General features: G+C 44.5%; 1 protein-coding gene across 2 annotated transcripts in view; it reads right to left on the reverse strand.

Moving 5' to 3' along the window:
* KDM1B (lysine demethylase 1B) overlaps positions 1–17833 on the reverse strand; it is a 32861-nt gene extending 15028 nt beyond the window's left edge. Inside the window, exons 1-11 of one of the 2 annotated variants that reach the window (XM_087707399.1) lie at positions 17756–17833; positions 16811–16855; positions 13286–13379; positions 10530–10654; positions 10196–10285; positions 9202–9313; positions 7933–8049; positions 6277–6315; positions 4106–4310; positions 2003–2181; positions 677–853 (exon numbers count right to left, since the gene is read on the reverse strand). In XM_087707399.1, the coding sequence (XP_087563525.1) occupies positions 677–853; positions 2003–2181; positions 4106–4310; positions 6277–6315; positions 7933–8049; positions 9202–9313; positions 10196–10285; positions 10530–10654; positions 13286–13375 (1134 nt within the window). In that variant the 5' untranslated portion in view covers positions 13376–13379; positions 16811–16855; positions 17756–17833. Of the gene's footprint in view, positions 1–676; positions 854–2002; positions 2182–4105; positions 4311–6276; positions 6316–7932; positions 8050–9201; positions 9314–10195; positions 10286–10529; positions 10655–13285; positions 13380–16810; positions 16856–17142; positions 17162–17755 lie in introns of those variants that run through there. The other variant, XM_087707400.1, reaches the window with a different exon arrangement.
* Between the last annotated feature and the right edge of the window lie 30 nt (positions 17834–17863).

Raw genomic sequence — 17863 nt, forward strand, 5'->3', positions numbered from 1 at the left:
AATATAGAGATAATATTCCCACTGAAGCGAGCTATTGCCAACTAAAGAATACAGGTAGCCCTCAACTTATAACAATTCATTTATGTTGGACTCAATTATGGTCGTTTAGTCAAGGATTTCCTAAACTTAAGAACGTACCAGAAACGGTTCCACCACAAAACCGCGGTCAACTAAAGCACGCTCGACAAAACCGCGTACCTGACGTCATCACAGCGCGACGAAAAAAGCACGCTGTGAGCGCTAAAGCTAAAATTAACCCCTAAACCTAAACCTAACCCCCCGAAACCTAACCCTAAACCTACCCCTTAACCTAACCCTAAACCTAACCCTAAACCTAACCCTTAACCTAACACTAAACCTAACGCTAACCCTTAACCTAACCCTAACCCTTAACCTAACCCTAACCCTAAACCTAACCCTTACCTTAACGTGAATCGGCTTGCTTTCAAAGCGCTTTTTAAAGCGCCCTTTTTTCTCTGCGGTCGCTGTTGTCGCGCTGCCGATGACATCAGCGACGCGCTTTAATCGGGCACACTTTAGTGGACCGCAGTTTTGTCGTGCCACGACCAGAAACATATTTTTTTACTTTGGAAATCTTTGTGGGGATTTTTCTGTGCTTTCAGAATATTCTGACATATAACCAATTTAACGATATACTAAATTTTAATAGACCTACATTGTGGTAGTCTTTGGGAAGCAGGGCTTGGTCTCGATTAAGTGACAAAACTCCTGTATTAATCAGACCTTTCCTGGTCATAAAGTGAAGAATTCTTTCTGTCTCCCGAACACAGCGAATGCGTACCAGTCCTCGAACAATTATGTGATGAGTACATTTCTGTGGGGATAGAGGTGCCTGTAGAGTGAGGGAAGAAATCCAAACCCAAAATGAGAAAAAGAGTCAGGAAATAGCTCCAAACCATGCACCAAATTGTCTTGCAACCGAGGAATACTGACTTATAATTATCTATATTTCTGAAATATAATGACAAGAGAACCTTATGACACACTCAACAGTTTTACTGCATAATATTGACATCACTAACTAGATGTTTCCTGACTTTTGGAGCAGAAAGGAGGACCTATAAAGCAGGGGAAAATTAGCCCGATTCTGGATGTTTTCAAGAAATGGAACCAATTCCTTAAGATTGTGCATGACTTTTTTTCTCTCTCTTACAACCCCCATTTCCCTTCCCTGGGAAACAAAATTTTGGTTCAACCTATCCTGGAGATACACTGAAAACTTTATTGCAGCTTGTAAGCCACAGGTGAAATAGACCAACTATAGATATGATGGCTTCCAAAGTTGTTGAAGTGTAAAGCATTATTTGAAGTTGTAGGAATCATCGCTTCCACACATGTGGAGGACATCACAAAAAGAGCCGAGGTGGCGCAGTGGTTAGGGTGCAGTACTGCAGGCCACTTCAGCTGACTGTTATCTGCAGTTCAGCGGTTCTAATCTCACCGGCTCAAGGTTGACTCAGCCTTCCATCCTTCCGAGGTGGGTGAAATGAGGACCCAGACTGTGGGGGCGATATGCTGACTCTGTAAACCGCTTAGAGAGGGCTGAAAGCCCTATGAAGCGGTATATAAGTCTAACTGCTATTGCTATTGCTATCAGGTTGGGAAAGGTCGTGATGTAGCTTTCATGTGAAGAAATTATTCAAGTATATAAAGTGAGATTATCAGAATTAAATGAGTGGGAAACACATGCTTCAGAAAATAGTACTTTGCACTCCTGTATTTCCTATTCTGCAAGAAATATATCCACCACAAAAACCTCATGAATAAATCAATAAAGTAACCAGTGAAAAACTTTGAGATTAAAAACCTCTGCGTCTAATGAATGAAGCACAAAGGAACAAGAATTAGCTTGGTCTTCCTCACAAGAAATTTCAGAGTCCAGGAACAATGACAAAGAAGATGAGGGCATGGACAGACAAGTTATCAAAATATTAAACTGGTGTTCACTTGATCAATCTTTTTGAGAGTGCGTAAAACGTACTTTACAGTTTGTGTACCACAAGGCCAGAATGAGATTTCGCAGCGCTAGGTACATGGTGGGGTCCCGGGAATATTCTGGAAACTCATAGAGTTCATCTAATTCCATGACATCTGGCCTTACACACAAGGCTTTACCGCATTCATTGGGCTGATAGAAAGGCTGGAAGTATTTGTTCATCCCTGAAACACAAGAAAGAATCAGTTTCAGTTTCAGTTTAATAAAATTTGTATGCCACCCACTCCCTTGGGACTCTGGGCGGCTTTACAGGCAAGACAAAAGAAGCATTTAAAAAATTAAGATAAAAGATACAATTATTAAAATTCCACACCATCCATTCTGACTAAGTGGGGCTGGATATTGATCAACAGCCCCAGGCCTGCCGGAACAGCCAGGTCTTGGTGGCTTTACAGAAGGCCGGGAGAGTGGGAAGGGTCCGGATCTCTACGGGTAGATCGTTCCACAGGGCCAGGGCAGCTACAGAGAAGGCCCTCCCCCGGGGGGGGGCGCCAGCCAGCATTGCCCGGTCGACGGCACCCAATCTCCCATGGAACAGCAAAAAGTCTTCATTCGGTAAAGGTAGTGTGACATTTCTGCTATGCCCCTTCTGAAGCCAATATAAGCCACAACTATACTCAGGGGTGGGCTGGTTGGCGTTTGCAGGGGTTTAGGAGAACCTCTGGCTAAGGTTCTGTGCTGTTCAGAGAACCCCCCAAATCCCACTCCTGGCTGGCCCCGCCCACTCCAACCCTCCCCTTCCAGGAGTCCCCAGGAGGCATTTTGTGCAGGTAAGGTGCTAGTCGTTACTTTTAGAGCCCTACATGGTACTGGACCTGGCTACCTGAGAGACCGCCTCCTGCCATTTACCTCCCAACGACCAATAAGATCACACAGGTTGGGCCTCCTCTGGGTGCCGTCGACCGGACAATACCGGCTGGCCGCCCCCCGAGGGAGGGCCTTCTCTGTAGCTGCGCCGGCCTTATGGAACGAGCTACCCACGGAGATCCGGACCCTTACCACTCTCCCGGCCTTTCGTAAAGCGACCAAGACCTGGCTGTTCCGGCAGGCCTGGGGCTGTTGAGTAATATTCCAGCCCCACGTGACTGAATGGTGATTTTGTTTTAAACAATTGTATTTTTAATATTCCATGTCTTTGCTTTGTTGTGAGCCACCCAGAGTCCCTAGGGAGTGGGCGGCATACAAATTTTATTAAAGTTACAAAGTTACAAAGTAAGTGCAGGGCACGCGCAGAAGCTCAGGAAGGGCAAAAAAACTGGCCTACCAGAAGTTCAGGAAGGGTGGAAACAGGGCCATTTCTGGCCTCCAGAGCCTGGGGAGGCCATATTCACCTTCCCAGAGGCTCGAGGAAAACCTCTGGAGCCTAGGGATGGCAAAAACACATCTCCTGCCATGGTGCAGGAGGCTGACTAGGCTCGTGACCCGTCAAAACCGCGCTCGACTAAACCGCGCCCGATTAAACCGCGTCGCTGATGTCATCAACAGGGCGACAACAGCCAGCGCGGAGAAAGAAGGGCGCTTTAAATAGCGCTTTGAAAGCAAGCCGATTCAACTTAAGGTAAGGGTTAGGGTTAGGGTTAGGGTTAGGTTTAGGGTTAGGGTTAGGTTTAGGGTTAGGTTAAGGGTTAGGGTTAGGTTTAGGGTTAGGTTAAGGGTTAGGTTTAGGATTAGGTTTAGGGGGGGTTAGGTTTAGGTTTAGGGGTTAATTTTAGGTTTAGGGTTTACAGCGTGCTTCTGTCTCCGCGCTGTTGTCGCCCTGTTGATGACGTCAGCCACGCGGTTGAGTCGGACGCGGTTTAGTCAAGCGCGGTTTTGTGGTGGAACCGACTAGGCTACGCCCACCATGGCCATGCCCACCCAGCAACCGGGCAGAGAACCCCTTGCTAAAAATTTTGAAGCCCACCCCTGACTATAGCCACAAAAAAAACCAAGATCAAGTGGAATGGAAAAGACACAAATGGCAGTGTTGACTGATCACTGGGAGAATAAATCTGCTTGAACCGACAACTGATAACGCCTACTCCCAGTCATAATTCAATTCCAAATACAGGGTGTTTAAGGGAGGACAGAGAAGAAATCCTGGCTTACCAGTTATGGAAGGTGGAGTCTTTAAGTTCTCCATTTTCATCGGACTAGATTCACTGACCGATCGGTGAGTACTAGTACAAGAGGGGCTCATGCCCACACAGTCCGGGTAGTACGCAGACAGTAATGGAGCAGCCACACTGTCCTTCAACAGGGGAGGAAGGATAAGCATGGAATACCACCAAGGATCTGAAACTTCAGCTACTCTCTAGAAAGAAGCATTAGAGAAAAAGTCAAGAAGAAAAATCTTAGGAACTAATCAAGTTTCTTCCCCATCCCCAGCATTATTTCCCAACCCTGACTGGATTTCACATTAGAAGATAAATCGGACCTATGCATGTTTGTGTATATAATTATATATGTAGGTATGTAATCATCAATGTGTGAAATTGGGCATTTCATGGAATTAGCAGTTAGCAGTTAGACTTATATACCGCTTCATAGGGCTTTCAGCCCTCTCTAAGCGGTTTACAGAGTCAGCATATCGCCCCCACAGTCTGGCTCCTCATTTCACCCACCTCGGAAGGATGGAAGGCTGAGTCAACCTTGAGCCGGTGAGATGAGAACCGCTGAACTGCAGATAACAGTCAGCTGAAGTGGCCTGCAGTACTGCACCCTAACCACTGCGCCACCTCGGCTCTTTCCTAGGAATGCCTAGGAAATCTAAAGAATGCCAAAAGTGGGATGTCAAAGGAGGAGATGTTTATTATTTCACACATCCCCTGGGCATTCAACGCAATGCCAAAAGGCAAAGTGACAAAATACAAAAAAACTCCCGCAAAAATCCCATTCTAGCCTTTCTTATTGCAACGCCGGTCAATACTGGTCGTTTTCTCTCTTTTTTTTTTCCCCCAGTAAGAAAGTCCTGTACTTTACTTTGCATTTCTTCTTTTTAATATACATCTTTTCAATATAGGGTTAGAGTTAAGAACAACTCCCGCCTTAACCCTTTTCATGATTCTCTTTTCTCACTTTGCCTAAATAAATTTTGCCATTCTGCATAAGGCCTAAGTATTATAAACCAGGGGTCTCCAACCTTGTCAACTTTAAGCCTGGCGGACTTCAACTCCCAGAATTCCCCAGCCAGCTGCAAACATGTTATGGCCCAGCAGGAGCTGTTGGAGCTGCCACCAGACTCCGACAGCGAGGGGCCCTATGAGTCGCCCCTGGAGAATGTGGAGGACCCTGGACAGGGTTCCGACTCCGAGCAAGGTGCAGAGAGACTGGTTGGCCACCAGGTGGCGCCTGAGCCTTGGATCAGTGGGGAGGAGACAAGAGAGAGTGATCCAGAAACCACCTGTGAGTTGTTCCGGGATGCACGCCGTCGAAGGGCTACTCGGCGTCAAGAACAACTACGTAATTACAGGAGGTAATTACGCTCAGCTGATGGTCATTAAGCTCCTCTCCCAAACTATAAAAGAGACTGCTTGTGCCCCGCCCTTCTTGCAGAAGTCAACATTTGGGACTAAAGAGAAACGAACTTGGCAGGCTGGATTGCTGCCAGAGTTTGTTTGCATTGCTGCCAAGGTTTGTAGGGCTTGCTGCCAAAGTCCTTATCTGTTTGTTTATTTGGCTTTCAGCCACCGAGAGTCTGGTCTTGTTATTAAAAGACATTCCATTTTACGCTTGCCTTGGCTTTCGTTACTGGACGGAGGAGGGGGTCAGAACACAAACATATAACAAGAATACTAACCACATCACTTTAATTCAATAGCTCTGCATTCTCAAAAAGTAAATCAGTTCCAAAATGCAGGCAGTCCTCAACTTATAATAGTTCACCTAGCGACCGTTCAAAGCTACAACAGCACTGAAAAATGTGGCTTATGACTGTCTTTCACACTTACAACCTTTGGTTGTAAAATTCAGATGCTTGGCAATTGATTCATATATATGACGGTTGCAGTGTCCCAGGCTCATGCGATTCCCCCTTTTGCCACCTTCTGACAAGTAGTCAATGGGGAAGCTAAAGTCACTTAACAACTATGGCATGAAAAGTCGTAAAATGGGGGCAGAGCTCACTTAATGCATGTCTCATTTAACCACAGAAGTTTTAGGTTCAGTTGTGGTTGTAATATGAGGACTACCCGTAGAATTGTTTGGCCACCTCGTGTATTCATGGCTAAGGCTGCAGCCTCTATTAATCCATCCATTTTAATATCACAGGCATTGCTTACCAGATCCTCAGGCATGGCACACTGGTCCGAACCTTCCACCTGGAATAAATATAAGTAGTGTGAATCTTCCCAGCTAGAACAAAATGCTCCCTCTGACCAGCACTGTAAATGAAACAGCTTTTTAAAAAGTTGGATAATATTCTGTGACTGAAGCAAAGGTATTTGTCAGCCTCTGCTTTGCTACTGCTTCGGCTGCCACTGAAACGGGGAGGGGGGGCATGGTATTTGGGAGGGGAATCATTGATGTGCTGGAGGAAGTTTCTAGATGCTGAGCTGACCACCTTACTGCGTATGTAGAAGAAGGGAGTTTCCCGCCAAGGCCAACGGTCCAGCATTCCATCCTGGTGATGCCTTTTGAAGTTATCTCACACCTGACATTTGGGGGAAATATGATTGGACTATGCACAGGGATGCCAAGGGGAGGGGAATGAATTATACATTATAATCTTAGCTTTCGCGCCTAATTAACCAGACTCAGCTTTGCTTCGCAACTGTTCATTTATGATTAGTAAAAGTACACTTGATTTCAACCCAAATGGAGTCGAGTGGTTTCTTTCCTGATTACTGAATGAAGTCAAGCTGACAGTATTGCTGATGTCCAATATCACACAATATTGCACCTGACACTCAAAGCTAAGGGTGTGGAGTGTTGTTTTTTTCTAAGACACGGGAAGCATTTTCTTCAGGAGGAGAGAAATTTTAAAGAGAAACACTTGCCTTTGACAAGCAAGAAACAAATCAACGATTACGCTCAAAAACAACTGCTGTGCCACAGATGGTCCCTGGGACAAGTGCCAACGTAATTTCTTACAGCGGCCTTAATATAGTGGGGGATCGTTTAAAATCTCACAAGACTTTTTGGCATCCCAATATTAACAAGATTTCCAAAAGGAACACTAAAATCTCTTGGCTTTTCCTTTTGTAAAACAAAATAATAATTCTGATTTAATCTGTGAACCTCCTCTAAAATACACATTAAGTCATGTGCCTGTAAGTAACATACCGTTGACCCCGCAGAGGCCCTCAACAGTGGGAATGACCACTTTGGTGCAAACTACAGGAGCTGCTCCTGTGAAGTCATTGGTGTGAATGGTTAGTGAGTATGAAGAGGCGCAACAATGCAACTGTTTATGGAGCCACTGAGCATCAGATCCATGTATAGTACATTGCGTGGAACTGGGTATGTCTAGTTTGATGAAAAGAAGGACCAGGGGTAACATGAAAGAAGGACCAGGGGTAACATGATAGCAGTGTTCCAATATCTCAGGGGCTGCCACAAAGAGGAGGGAGTTATTCTCCAAAGCACCTGAAGGCAGGACAAGAAGCAATGGATGGAAACTAATCAAGGAGAGAAGCAACCTGAACTAAGGAGATAGAACAATTAACCAGTGGAACAACTTGCCTCCAGAAGTTGTGAATGCTACAACACTGGAAGCTTTTAAGAAGAGATTGGATAGCCATTTATCTGAAGTGGTGTAGTGTTTTCTGCCTGAGCAGGGGGTTGGACTAGAAGACCTCCAAGGTCCCTTCCATTATTCTATTCTATTTTATTGCCATCTACCTAAAGCCAAGCTCACAGAAGCACCGTATAGCCGGGGTAGAAGTAGAAATAACCAAGTCACAAGCCTATTCCAATTGAAATGGATATTGAAGTACCTTAGCAGAATTGTTCAGTTTCATGCCACAGCGATATGCTTCGGCTATTTGTGAGGTAAGTTGAATTTCCTTTGTCAACTGACGCCACTTCCCACACTCTGCCTTTGTGCACTGAACCTATGGGGTTAATAAGTGACATTTTAAGCATTACAAATGTAGGCAATGAAATTGGTTGAGACAGTTCGAACGAAACTGAATTACATTTAGCAACTTTATTTCAGAAATATTGCTGGAAACTACTTGAAGCTTCAACAAGAGAACAATACAAAGCAGGCACAAAATATTCAGGAGCAGACCCCATGCTTTCCATGAAGAGGTCTTTTGAGTCAGGCCCTGAGTAAGGGCTGAGTAAATCCCCTGCTGGAAACCTTAACAGCCTGTATAGCCCACCTTTGTTCTGAGAGCTCAAGGCAATGTGGGGATCTTTATCTTCTTAAACAAATTAATTTTTGCAGAAGGTTATTTTATCCAATGGCAAAATTCTAAGACACTCTAGGATTATTTACGGTGACACCAAATCAGTGGTGGGTTTCAAAAATTGTTCGAACCTACTCTGTGGGTGTGGCCTCCTTTGTGGGAGTGGCCTGCCACCCATGTGACTGGATGGGAGTGGCTTGCCGCCCATGTGACCGGATATGAAGATGCCGACGACACTTGTCAGAACCACCTTAAATTACCTCACACACAGCACTGGCATGCATAAGAATAGGATGTAAACTTGTTTTTTAAAAGGCATCTTTGGTTTGCGTTAAAACAACTTCAACACACGCAATGTTCTGATTGCACCACAAACGCAGTAGTCATCCTTACCTTCCACAGAGGCCCTGAGTTTTATAAATATGAGCATGATAGTGTAGAATAATCATATCCAAGGACCAGTGGTGGGTTTCAAAACATTTTGGAACCTCTTCTGTAGGTGTGGCCTGCTTTCCGGGTCCACTGGTGGAACCTCTTCTAACCGGTTCGGTAGATTTGATGAACCGGTTCTACCGAATAGGTGTGAACTGGTAAGAACCCACCTTTGCACCAAATACATGTATGCAGTCCCTATTACAAGTTCTAATGAATTGAACGAGTTACCTATTCTGATTATTCACTGTAAGAACCCAAAATCTACAGCACAGCACTTGTATCAGGAAGGGCTACTGAGAATCGATTAAGCGTCATCAAGTTTTTCTTTACACCTTGCAATCATGTGGAATTTAAAAAAAAAATGAAAAAATGTGCTTGCAGAAAGATGCATCATTATAAACAAAAAAAGGCTGTTACCCAGTAAGGAAGCTGTTGATCAGCCATAAAAGCTTTGGGGCTGGGTTCACTTTTCCCATTACTGGTCCAGATCCTTTTCCATGCGGTGTATTTTTCATAACCATCTTTATGACTAACAAAAGTAGAAAAAGTAAATGATGAGTATAAGGAATAAACAGACCAAGATTTCTGTAGCTTATTGAAATGGGCAATATTCACGAAAAAAGGCAGTCATTAAAATAATAGGACTATAGTCATCAGGGTTTTCCCGCAAAGCATCATCGTCTTCTTTTAACGACTCCATAACCCCATGCCGAGTGGAGTCTGGGCAACTAAATGGAGCTAGCAGAGTGTTTAATGGCCGGATGCCCTTCCTGTCGCCAATGCAGAGTTTTTTTGTTCAGCAGATATATTGTGCCCAGAGAGAGAAATATCTGCCTCTACCTAGGATCGAACCCACAGCATCCAGATTGTGAGGTGAGAGCTCCACCTCTAGGCCATCTCACCACTCAGGGTTTTCCCATAAGAAAACGGGGGGGAAAATAAAGTCTCCACATCAAGACAGATTTCTGGTGACCCCACAGAAAGATCTATTTAATTTTCTTAGTAATAAAACAAAATAGCTTTGCTATTGCTGCCATCTGGCATTTTATTTTCATTTTGACTCTGTTCTAGACTGAATATAATACCAGCCTGGTTCTAGAAAGAAGCCAAATGCCTGGTTCACAATCTTTAAAATGTTGTGATTGATAAAACAGTACTGCAAATGTAGCAGTTACATTTAATCTCTTTATTAAAAATCAAATTCAAATGGGCAAAGCACAGAACTATGGATAATAGACAATCCCAACATTTCCTCACCTGGGAATAAATCCCACTAAGCCTAGGGTGGTCCACTTCCAAGGAGTGAAGTCTTGCCAAGTCTTATCAATTTTCTTGTTTTAAACTGTTAATGACTGCAGGATGTGCACCTCTAAATCATTTCAGAGCGTAGACTCTTACAAATAAGATTTACCTTCTGTAGTAATGATCAAAGCATTCGTTACAGAAATGTTCCCCGCAGGACAGATGATACCACCTTGAGGTATAGCCGTTTTTAGCACACCTAAAACAGAAAATATTTTAAGAACTCCGTTTACCAAAAGTGATATGCATTGCTCTACAATTCCAGATCGCTTTTTGCATTTAGCCATCAATGAAGCACTTCTACTTATTCGTACTTGAAACAAAAGTCACCAACAGGAGCTGTAGAACACACACACGTATATGACAGATTTGAAACCTTTTCCTTTACAGGGAGGAAATGAACTGTACAAATGAAAACGAATAATAAATAAATAAACCCGAACCTTTCAGCGGCACTAGCAAAGCAGACTGGGCAAGTTGCTGTACACCCGGCCTTTTCACATTTCCGGTATTTCTTCTCTGATATTTCTTCGTCCTCCTCAGCTACCTCTGCTGCCTTCCTCCTCACCTAATGCGACACAGAGAACTTTGTGACTAAAGAGGCTGGTTCAGTTGGTTCCACCACAAAACCGCGGTAGACTAAAGCGCGCTCGACGAAAGCGCGTACGTGACGTCATCACAGCGCGACGAAAACATCGCGCTGTGAGCGGTAAATTTAAAAATAAAACGAAAACCTTACCCTAACCCCCCCAAACCTAACCCTAAACCTAACCCTTAACCTAACCCTAAACCTAACCCTAAACCTAACCCTTAACGTAACGCTAAACCTAACGCTAACCCTTACCTTTATGTGAATCGGCTTGCTTTAATTTTATTTTAATTTCAATTTAATATTTTTTTTTTTCGTCGCGCTGCTGATGACGTCAGGTACGGGCTTTCGTCGAGCGCGCTTTTGTCTACCGCGGTTTTGACGGGTCACAGTGCAGTTGCCCTGTCTGTTTACCAGCACATAGGATGACAGCCGTGATTGGCAACCATCTGTATTCATATAGAAATGCTGCATGAGTAGCTGGGCACAGAAGAAATTTAAAAAAAAAAAATCTGTCAAGACTTGGTAATGTTGTGCATACAGTATGTCTTACCTTGAGTAAAACAATAATAAACAGCAGCCTAATAATCGAAAGATCATAACTAGTTTTCAGAGGGAAAAAATGACCCCCCCCCCCAAAGTAGTATTCCCGATGTTAGATTAGATTAGATTAAGAGTTGGAAGGGACCTTGTAGGTCATCTAGTCCAAACCCCCCCCCCCCATGCAAGCACGCTATTGAAGCATCCTGGTCTTCCATAACCCCTCAGCAGTGCCACAGGCTGATAGCTTCCATGCCACGCCGCATTGAGGCAGTAATTGCTGCAAAAGGGGCCCAAACCAAGTACTGAGTACATATGCATGCTTATACTTGAGAGACCGCCTGCTGCCAATTACCTCCAATAGACCTATTAGATCCCACAGACTAGGCCTCCTCCGAATTCCATCTACCGGCCAATGCCGATTGGCGACCACCCGGAGGAGGGCCTTCTCTGTGGCTGCTCCAGCCCTTTGGAACGAGCTCCCCGCGGAGATCCGGACCCTCACCTCCCTTCAGGCTTTCCGTAAAGCCGTTAAAACCTGGCTGTTCCGACAGGCCTGGGGTTGACGAGTTCCCTTCCCCGCTCGAATTGTGTGACTGTTGATTGTTTTTAAATTTTCTCTGTATCCTGTTTGTTGTGTTTGCCTTGTTAGTATTACTCCCTCCCCTGGGTTTGTTAGCCGCCCTGAGTCCCTCCGGGAATAGGGCGGCGTATAAATGAAATAAACCTATAAAATAAACCTATACTTTTCATTGTTCTATGTACAATCCTTGTTTTATTGATTGCATGTAATATTCTAATTTTCTGAGATGGTGGATTTGGGGTTTTCATGAGCTGTAAGCCATAATCATCACAATTATGACAAATCACGGCTTGAACTATCTTGCTTTGCATGTAATGAGTCTTATCTCATATATTAGTTTCACCTTTTAAGTTGCATTACTGAAATAAATGAACTTTTGCACGATATTCTAATTTTTCAAGTTTCACCTGTACATGTGTGTTATGCATGCGTATGGATAGATATACTTTCTTTTCGAGAGCAGGCAACAGAATTTCATTTTTAATGTTTCTCAGTGTGCTCACAATAAAAAAATGACAATAAAGGTTACTTTATCTATCTTATTGTATCTAATGCAAGGGTTGACAGGAAATAATTTCTCTTGCCCCTTCCATCCGTAATTGTTGCCTGGCTTCTGCCGTCTATTTATTTGGGAGATAATGGTCAGCAACAAAGGGTTGTTTTGCATACACACTGCTATCCATGCAACGTACATCTACGTGGCACGACAAAACCGCGGTCCACTAAAGCGCGCCCGATTAAAGCGCGTCGCTGACTTCATCAGCAGCGCGACAACAGCGAACGCAGAGAAAAAAGGGCGCTTTAAAAGGCGCTTTGAAAGCAAGCCGATTCACATTAAGGTAAGGGTTAGGTTTAGGGTTAGGTTTAGGGTTAGGTTAAAGGTTAGGGTTAGGTTTAGGGTTAGGTTAAGCGTTAGGGTTAGGTTTAGGGTTAGGTTAAAGGTTAGGGTTAGGTTTAGGGTTAGGTTAAGCGTTAGGGTTAGGTTTAGGGTTAGGTTTAGGGTTAGGTTAAAGGTTAGGGTTAGGTTTAGGGTTAGGTTAAGCGTTAGGGTTAGGTTAAGGGTTAGCGTTAGGTTTAGCGTTAGGTTAATGGTTAGGTTTAGGGTTAGGTTTAGGGTTAGGTTTAGGGTTAGGTTTAGGGTTAGGTTTCGGGGGGTTAGGTTTAGGTTTAGGGGTTAATTTTAACTTTAGCGCTCACAGCGTGCTTTTTTCGTCGCGCTGTGATGACGTGAGATACGCGGTTTCGTCGAGCGCGCTTTAGTTGACCGCGGTTTTGTGGTGGAACCGTACATCTATACGAACTCAGTGTTCTGAATCTACTACAAGCCTTCACTCTTCCAACAGCTGGATAGCAGTAGAGCAGTAGGCAACAGATACAGACAAATATGGGGAGTTGGGGAGGGAATGCAAATGTATGCTCAACATAAAGAAGCTTTAAGTGATTACCATTTCCATTTCATTTATATATTTTGAAAGACATACAGTTACCTGTCTCCCAGAACTTCTCAATGGAAGATTATCAGGTGCTTGATCTAAAGTGGTGACCTTTTTCTTCGTTCGGATTCTGCCAGACGACATGGTACTGAAAGGTTTTTTAAAAAAGAGAGAGGGGACATTAAATTGAATTGAATTTATTGCATTTATATGCCGCCCTTTTCCCCGGAGGGGACTCAGGGCGGCTCACAATCCAAGTCAAGGGAAGGGGGTACAGATAAGGGATAAAAAAGATGAACAGAACAATACACAATTTAAAAGCACACAACAACCATACCATTCGAGAGGGGGGGGGCAAAAGCTCTTTAGCCCCAGGCCTGTCGGAACAGCCAAGTTTTAAGGGCTTTGCGGAAGGCCTGGAGGGTGGTGAGGGTTCGAATCTCCACGGGGAGCTCGTTCCAGAGGGTCGGAGCAGCCACAGAGAAGGCTCTCCTCCGGGTAGTCGCCAGTCGGCATTGGCCGGCGGATGGTATTCGGAGGAGGCCTAATCTGTGGGATCTAATCGGTCTATTGGAGGTAACTGGCAGCAGGCGGTCTCTCAAGTACCCAGATGTCTTCTTAATGGAGAGTTTGAAGTGGTCTTCTAGGCTCCCTAGGTAAGGCCATATTTGTTTCCTACTTACAGGTACCATTCCATAAACTGATCCATCTGTCAACTGTAATGGGAAGAAGAAAACTAAAGAATTTCTATTTAGGAGCACAGCATATAAAGAACAAGGAGTAATCCTAACAAAGCTCCTCATTCCCATCCCTCAAAAGAATGTAACATCCATGGATTGCCTAAACCCGTGATGGCAAACCTATGGCATACGTGCCAGAAGTGGCACACAGAGCCATCTCTCCAAGCACACCAGCCGTCGCCCGTTGCTCTTCTGGGTTCCTGTGCACACATGCGCACCAGCCAGCTGGGTTTCATGTGCAGGGGAGTGCCAGAAACTGGAAGAGCATCTCCCTGGCATGCATGCATGCACTGAGAAGCTGAGCTTCCAGTTTCTTGCGTGCACATGCATACCAGCCGGCTGGTTTTTGTGCATGCATGCACGCCAGAAACTGGAAGACCAGGTGACTGGCGTGCATGCACACATCGGAAAACTGCCCTTCCAGTTTCTGGTGCTCCTGCATATGCGCACCAGGGAGCTGCTCTTCCGGTTTTGGCCATTTCCCCGCACGTGCGTGCTCCCGTTTTGGCACTTGGTGCCAAAAAGGTTCGCCAACACTGGCCTAGACCTGAAGGAAATCTCTGTTGGTCTTGGCAAGAAAAGGGAAGAGTGTTTCTTGAAGAAAATGAAAGAAGCTCCTTTACTGGTTGCATCCAATAAAACAGATCTAAAAATTGTTAGAAAAATATGTACATTTTAAAAGTTCCTCTGCTGAATTTGTTTTCATCTGCCCAACCTGCAATTCAGTGACATGCGGTGAAGCTTATGGCTGGTGAGGCAAAAAGAAAGAAAGCGGCTTTTGCCTGCCCTGCAGCAGCTATGTCTGAAATAGAGGCGCCCCGCGCCCCATAGCTATGTCCGACCCAGCGTCCAACATAAGCGTGCTCAACTGCAACAAGGCATGATTCGCTGCTCCCAGATCAGGAGGTGGGAGAATCACGTGCCTCCTTTGCATATGAAATTTTTTGCTTTTTAACCCTTGCTTAACTTTTAAAAGGCGAAAAATTCCTCATGCAAAGGAGGCTCATAGTTCTCTCGACTCCTCCTATAGTTAACACTAAGCAGACTCCAAGTCACTGTGCCTTGGAGTCTGGTAGCAACTACCTTGGCTTTAATTATTTTAAACAAATTCTTTAAAATTCTTTCCTTTTCCTGAGGAGACTGGTGAGGCCCCACCTCCCCTGCCTCTAGTGACTGCACATCCTTGCTGCAATTCCCAGATCCTACTAGTAGCTTCCTATTTTTGTAAACGAAAGGGGAACCGAAGCCCACAGACACTGTTTCTCTGCTCCTTGGGATGGTGTTTTGGATCCCGTTCCCACAAAAATTCAACCAGCCCGTTTTATCAGTTTGGAATGTATTAAAGGCAGAATTATTTAAGAAGGCCTTTAAGAATTATGGATGTAGGCCATCTGTTTATATATCTATTTATATTTTTGACTGGGTTTTTTTTTTTTGGCTTTTTATTGTGTTGTGTTGTGGTTTTAATGTTACTTTGTGATCGTTTATTTTAGACCTAGGTTTAGCCTTCTTTAATGAAGTGATTAAATTATTGGATCAGGGAAAGGCTGTGGTGTACTGGGTCTTCAATAAGGCATTTAACAAAGTAGATCCCAGTCTACTTCTTGGTAAAAGAGAATAATGTGAGAATGACTATCATTTTAGTATCAACCAGCAGTGGGCTGCAGCTGCCAAAAAAGCCAATGCAGTTCTAGATTGTATCAACAGAAGGGTTGATCAAGTTCACTAGAAGTGATAGTACCACTCTATATTGCCCTAGTGAGGCCACACTTGGAATACTACATCCAATTCTGGTCACTACCATACAAAAAATATGTTGAGACTGTAGAAAGACTGCCGTGAAGAAGAATAAAAATAAGGGATTTGGATCAAAAACCCTATGATGAACAGTTAAGGAAATTAGGTATGTCTATCTTAACAAAGAAAAGGATTAGGAATGACAGCTGTCTTCCATTTCTTGGGGGGGATGTCACAGGGAAGCGGGGATTAACTTATTTGCCAAAGTACTTGAGAACAGGACAAGAAGCAAAGAGCGAAAGCTCATTAAAGAGAGATCCAATACTGGAACTAAGAAATTTCCTGACAGTGAGAACAATTAACGAATGGTGCAGCTTGCCTCCTGGACTTGTGGATCCTCTGGAGGTTTTTAAGAAAAGACTTTGTCTTTTGTCCAGGATGAAATTGATGTTCAGTGGTAGGTTGCTGTTTTTGTTTTGTTTTTAAAGAGAAATCAATACACCATAGAAGATTGTCAGGAACATTTACAGCTCACCAACTCCACAATTCCTTATGGACTATACAAGCATGACCTGACAAATGCACGCACGACAAAAGTGCGCCGACAAAACTACGACATCATAAATGTGCCCACAACAACGCGCCGACAAAACCACGCCCACAAAAGCGCAATTTAAGTTAAGGTAAGGGTTAGGTTCAGGGTTAAGTTTAGGGTTGGGATTAGGGTTAGGATTAGGGTTGTTAGGTTGTTATTAGTTGTTTGTTGAAGGTGCGCTTTTGTCGGCGCACTGTTGTCGGCGCACTTCTGTGCGCATTCATCGGCACGATTTCAACCTCGCGGTCTTCTCGCTGCGGTTTCATCGGCGCGCTTTTGGCGAGCGCGCATTTGTCGGTGAACCCTATACAAGTAGTCCTCAACGTATAGCCATAATTCAGTCGGCAACTGTCATAAGCATGAAAAACATGTCAGTTTTTCTATGACATTGTAACGTCAATGGTCACTAAATGAACTGTCGTAACTAAGAAGATGCAATTGCACGAGAAAGAAGAAAATTATGGTTCCCGTTAAGTCTCATAATACAAAGGGCAGTTTTCTGTTTACCTAGGACTCCAAGAAGCCAATTTTCAGATGTTCCGTCAAGTCAATCTGTAATAATACAAAAAAGGAAGAAATCACTGTAAAGACAAAGGAAAGTGGCATAAAAAGCACTGAATCCTCTTTCTTGCCTCCCTCCTCCCAATTTCCTCTTTTCTGCAAGAAGTAGAGACATCACATCCATTTCAGATCATAATAATAATAATTAAAAAGCTCTATTTATACCCTTTTATACCCACCTGCCTTGATAAATTCTAGGGAATTTATTTATTCTTAGAATCCCCCCCACCACTTTCACTGTCTCCAAGGCGACAAAAAACCCTGCCTGGAAATCTTACCCTCCTCTGGTCTTCTCCAAATCCTGAGGAGCTTCTGGTAGAAGATTTATTTTATTTCATTTCATTTTTATTTTTTTATACCATCCTGCCCCTTGTAAAGGAAAGGCACTCTGCCCATGGCTCAGAGATGAGATGCAGTGTGTGTGTGTCTGTCTGTCTGTCTGTCTGTCTGTCTCTCTGTGTGTGTGTGTGTCTTTCTGTGTGTGTGTCTTTGTGTATGTGTGTCTGTTTGTCTCTGGAGGGGGGGGGGGAAGGTTGTTAACAAGAAAGACTGCTGCGCCCCGCACTGAAATTGCGCTCCAAGGCGAAGTCCCCGGCTATCGTCCCTTTCAAAATTCAGCCTCTGCAAGCCAAGGAGCCAACCCCCTTCCTTGCGCACATGTCCCCGAGTCGCGCAGGCACGCATTTTTATTTTTAATTTTATTTTTTGCAAACAGGATCCCCCTGCGGAGGACATGCAGCTTGGCGAGGGAGGAGAGGAGAGACCGCGAGCCAAAGAAAGGCAAAAGACCTTCAGGATCACTTTAACGTCCCCCCCCCCAGTCCCTCCCCAAGAGGGAACGGCCGCCTCGGTGCCTCCAAGCCGTTCGATCACCCGTCCCCGCGCTCTTACCCCCTCCGGCCGGGCCAGCCCTTCCCCGCTGCTCGCCCCAGCACACTCGGCTCCACCGCAGCTGCTTCCGCTGGTCTCAGCGCGGGGCGTGCCAGGCGAGGGGAGGAG

The sequence above is a fragment of the Thamnophis sirtalis genome, unplaced genomic scaffold (genome assembly GCF_051295495.1).
Source record: "Thamnophis sirtalis isolate CommonGarterSnake01/CBP01778 unplaced genomic scaffold, rThaSir2_p1.2 scaffold_2, whole genome shotgun sequence".
NCBI lineage: Eukaryota > Metazoa > Chordata > Lepidosauria > Squamata > Natricidae > Thamnophis > Thamnophis sirtalis.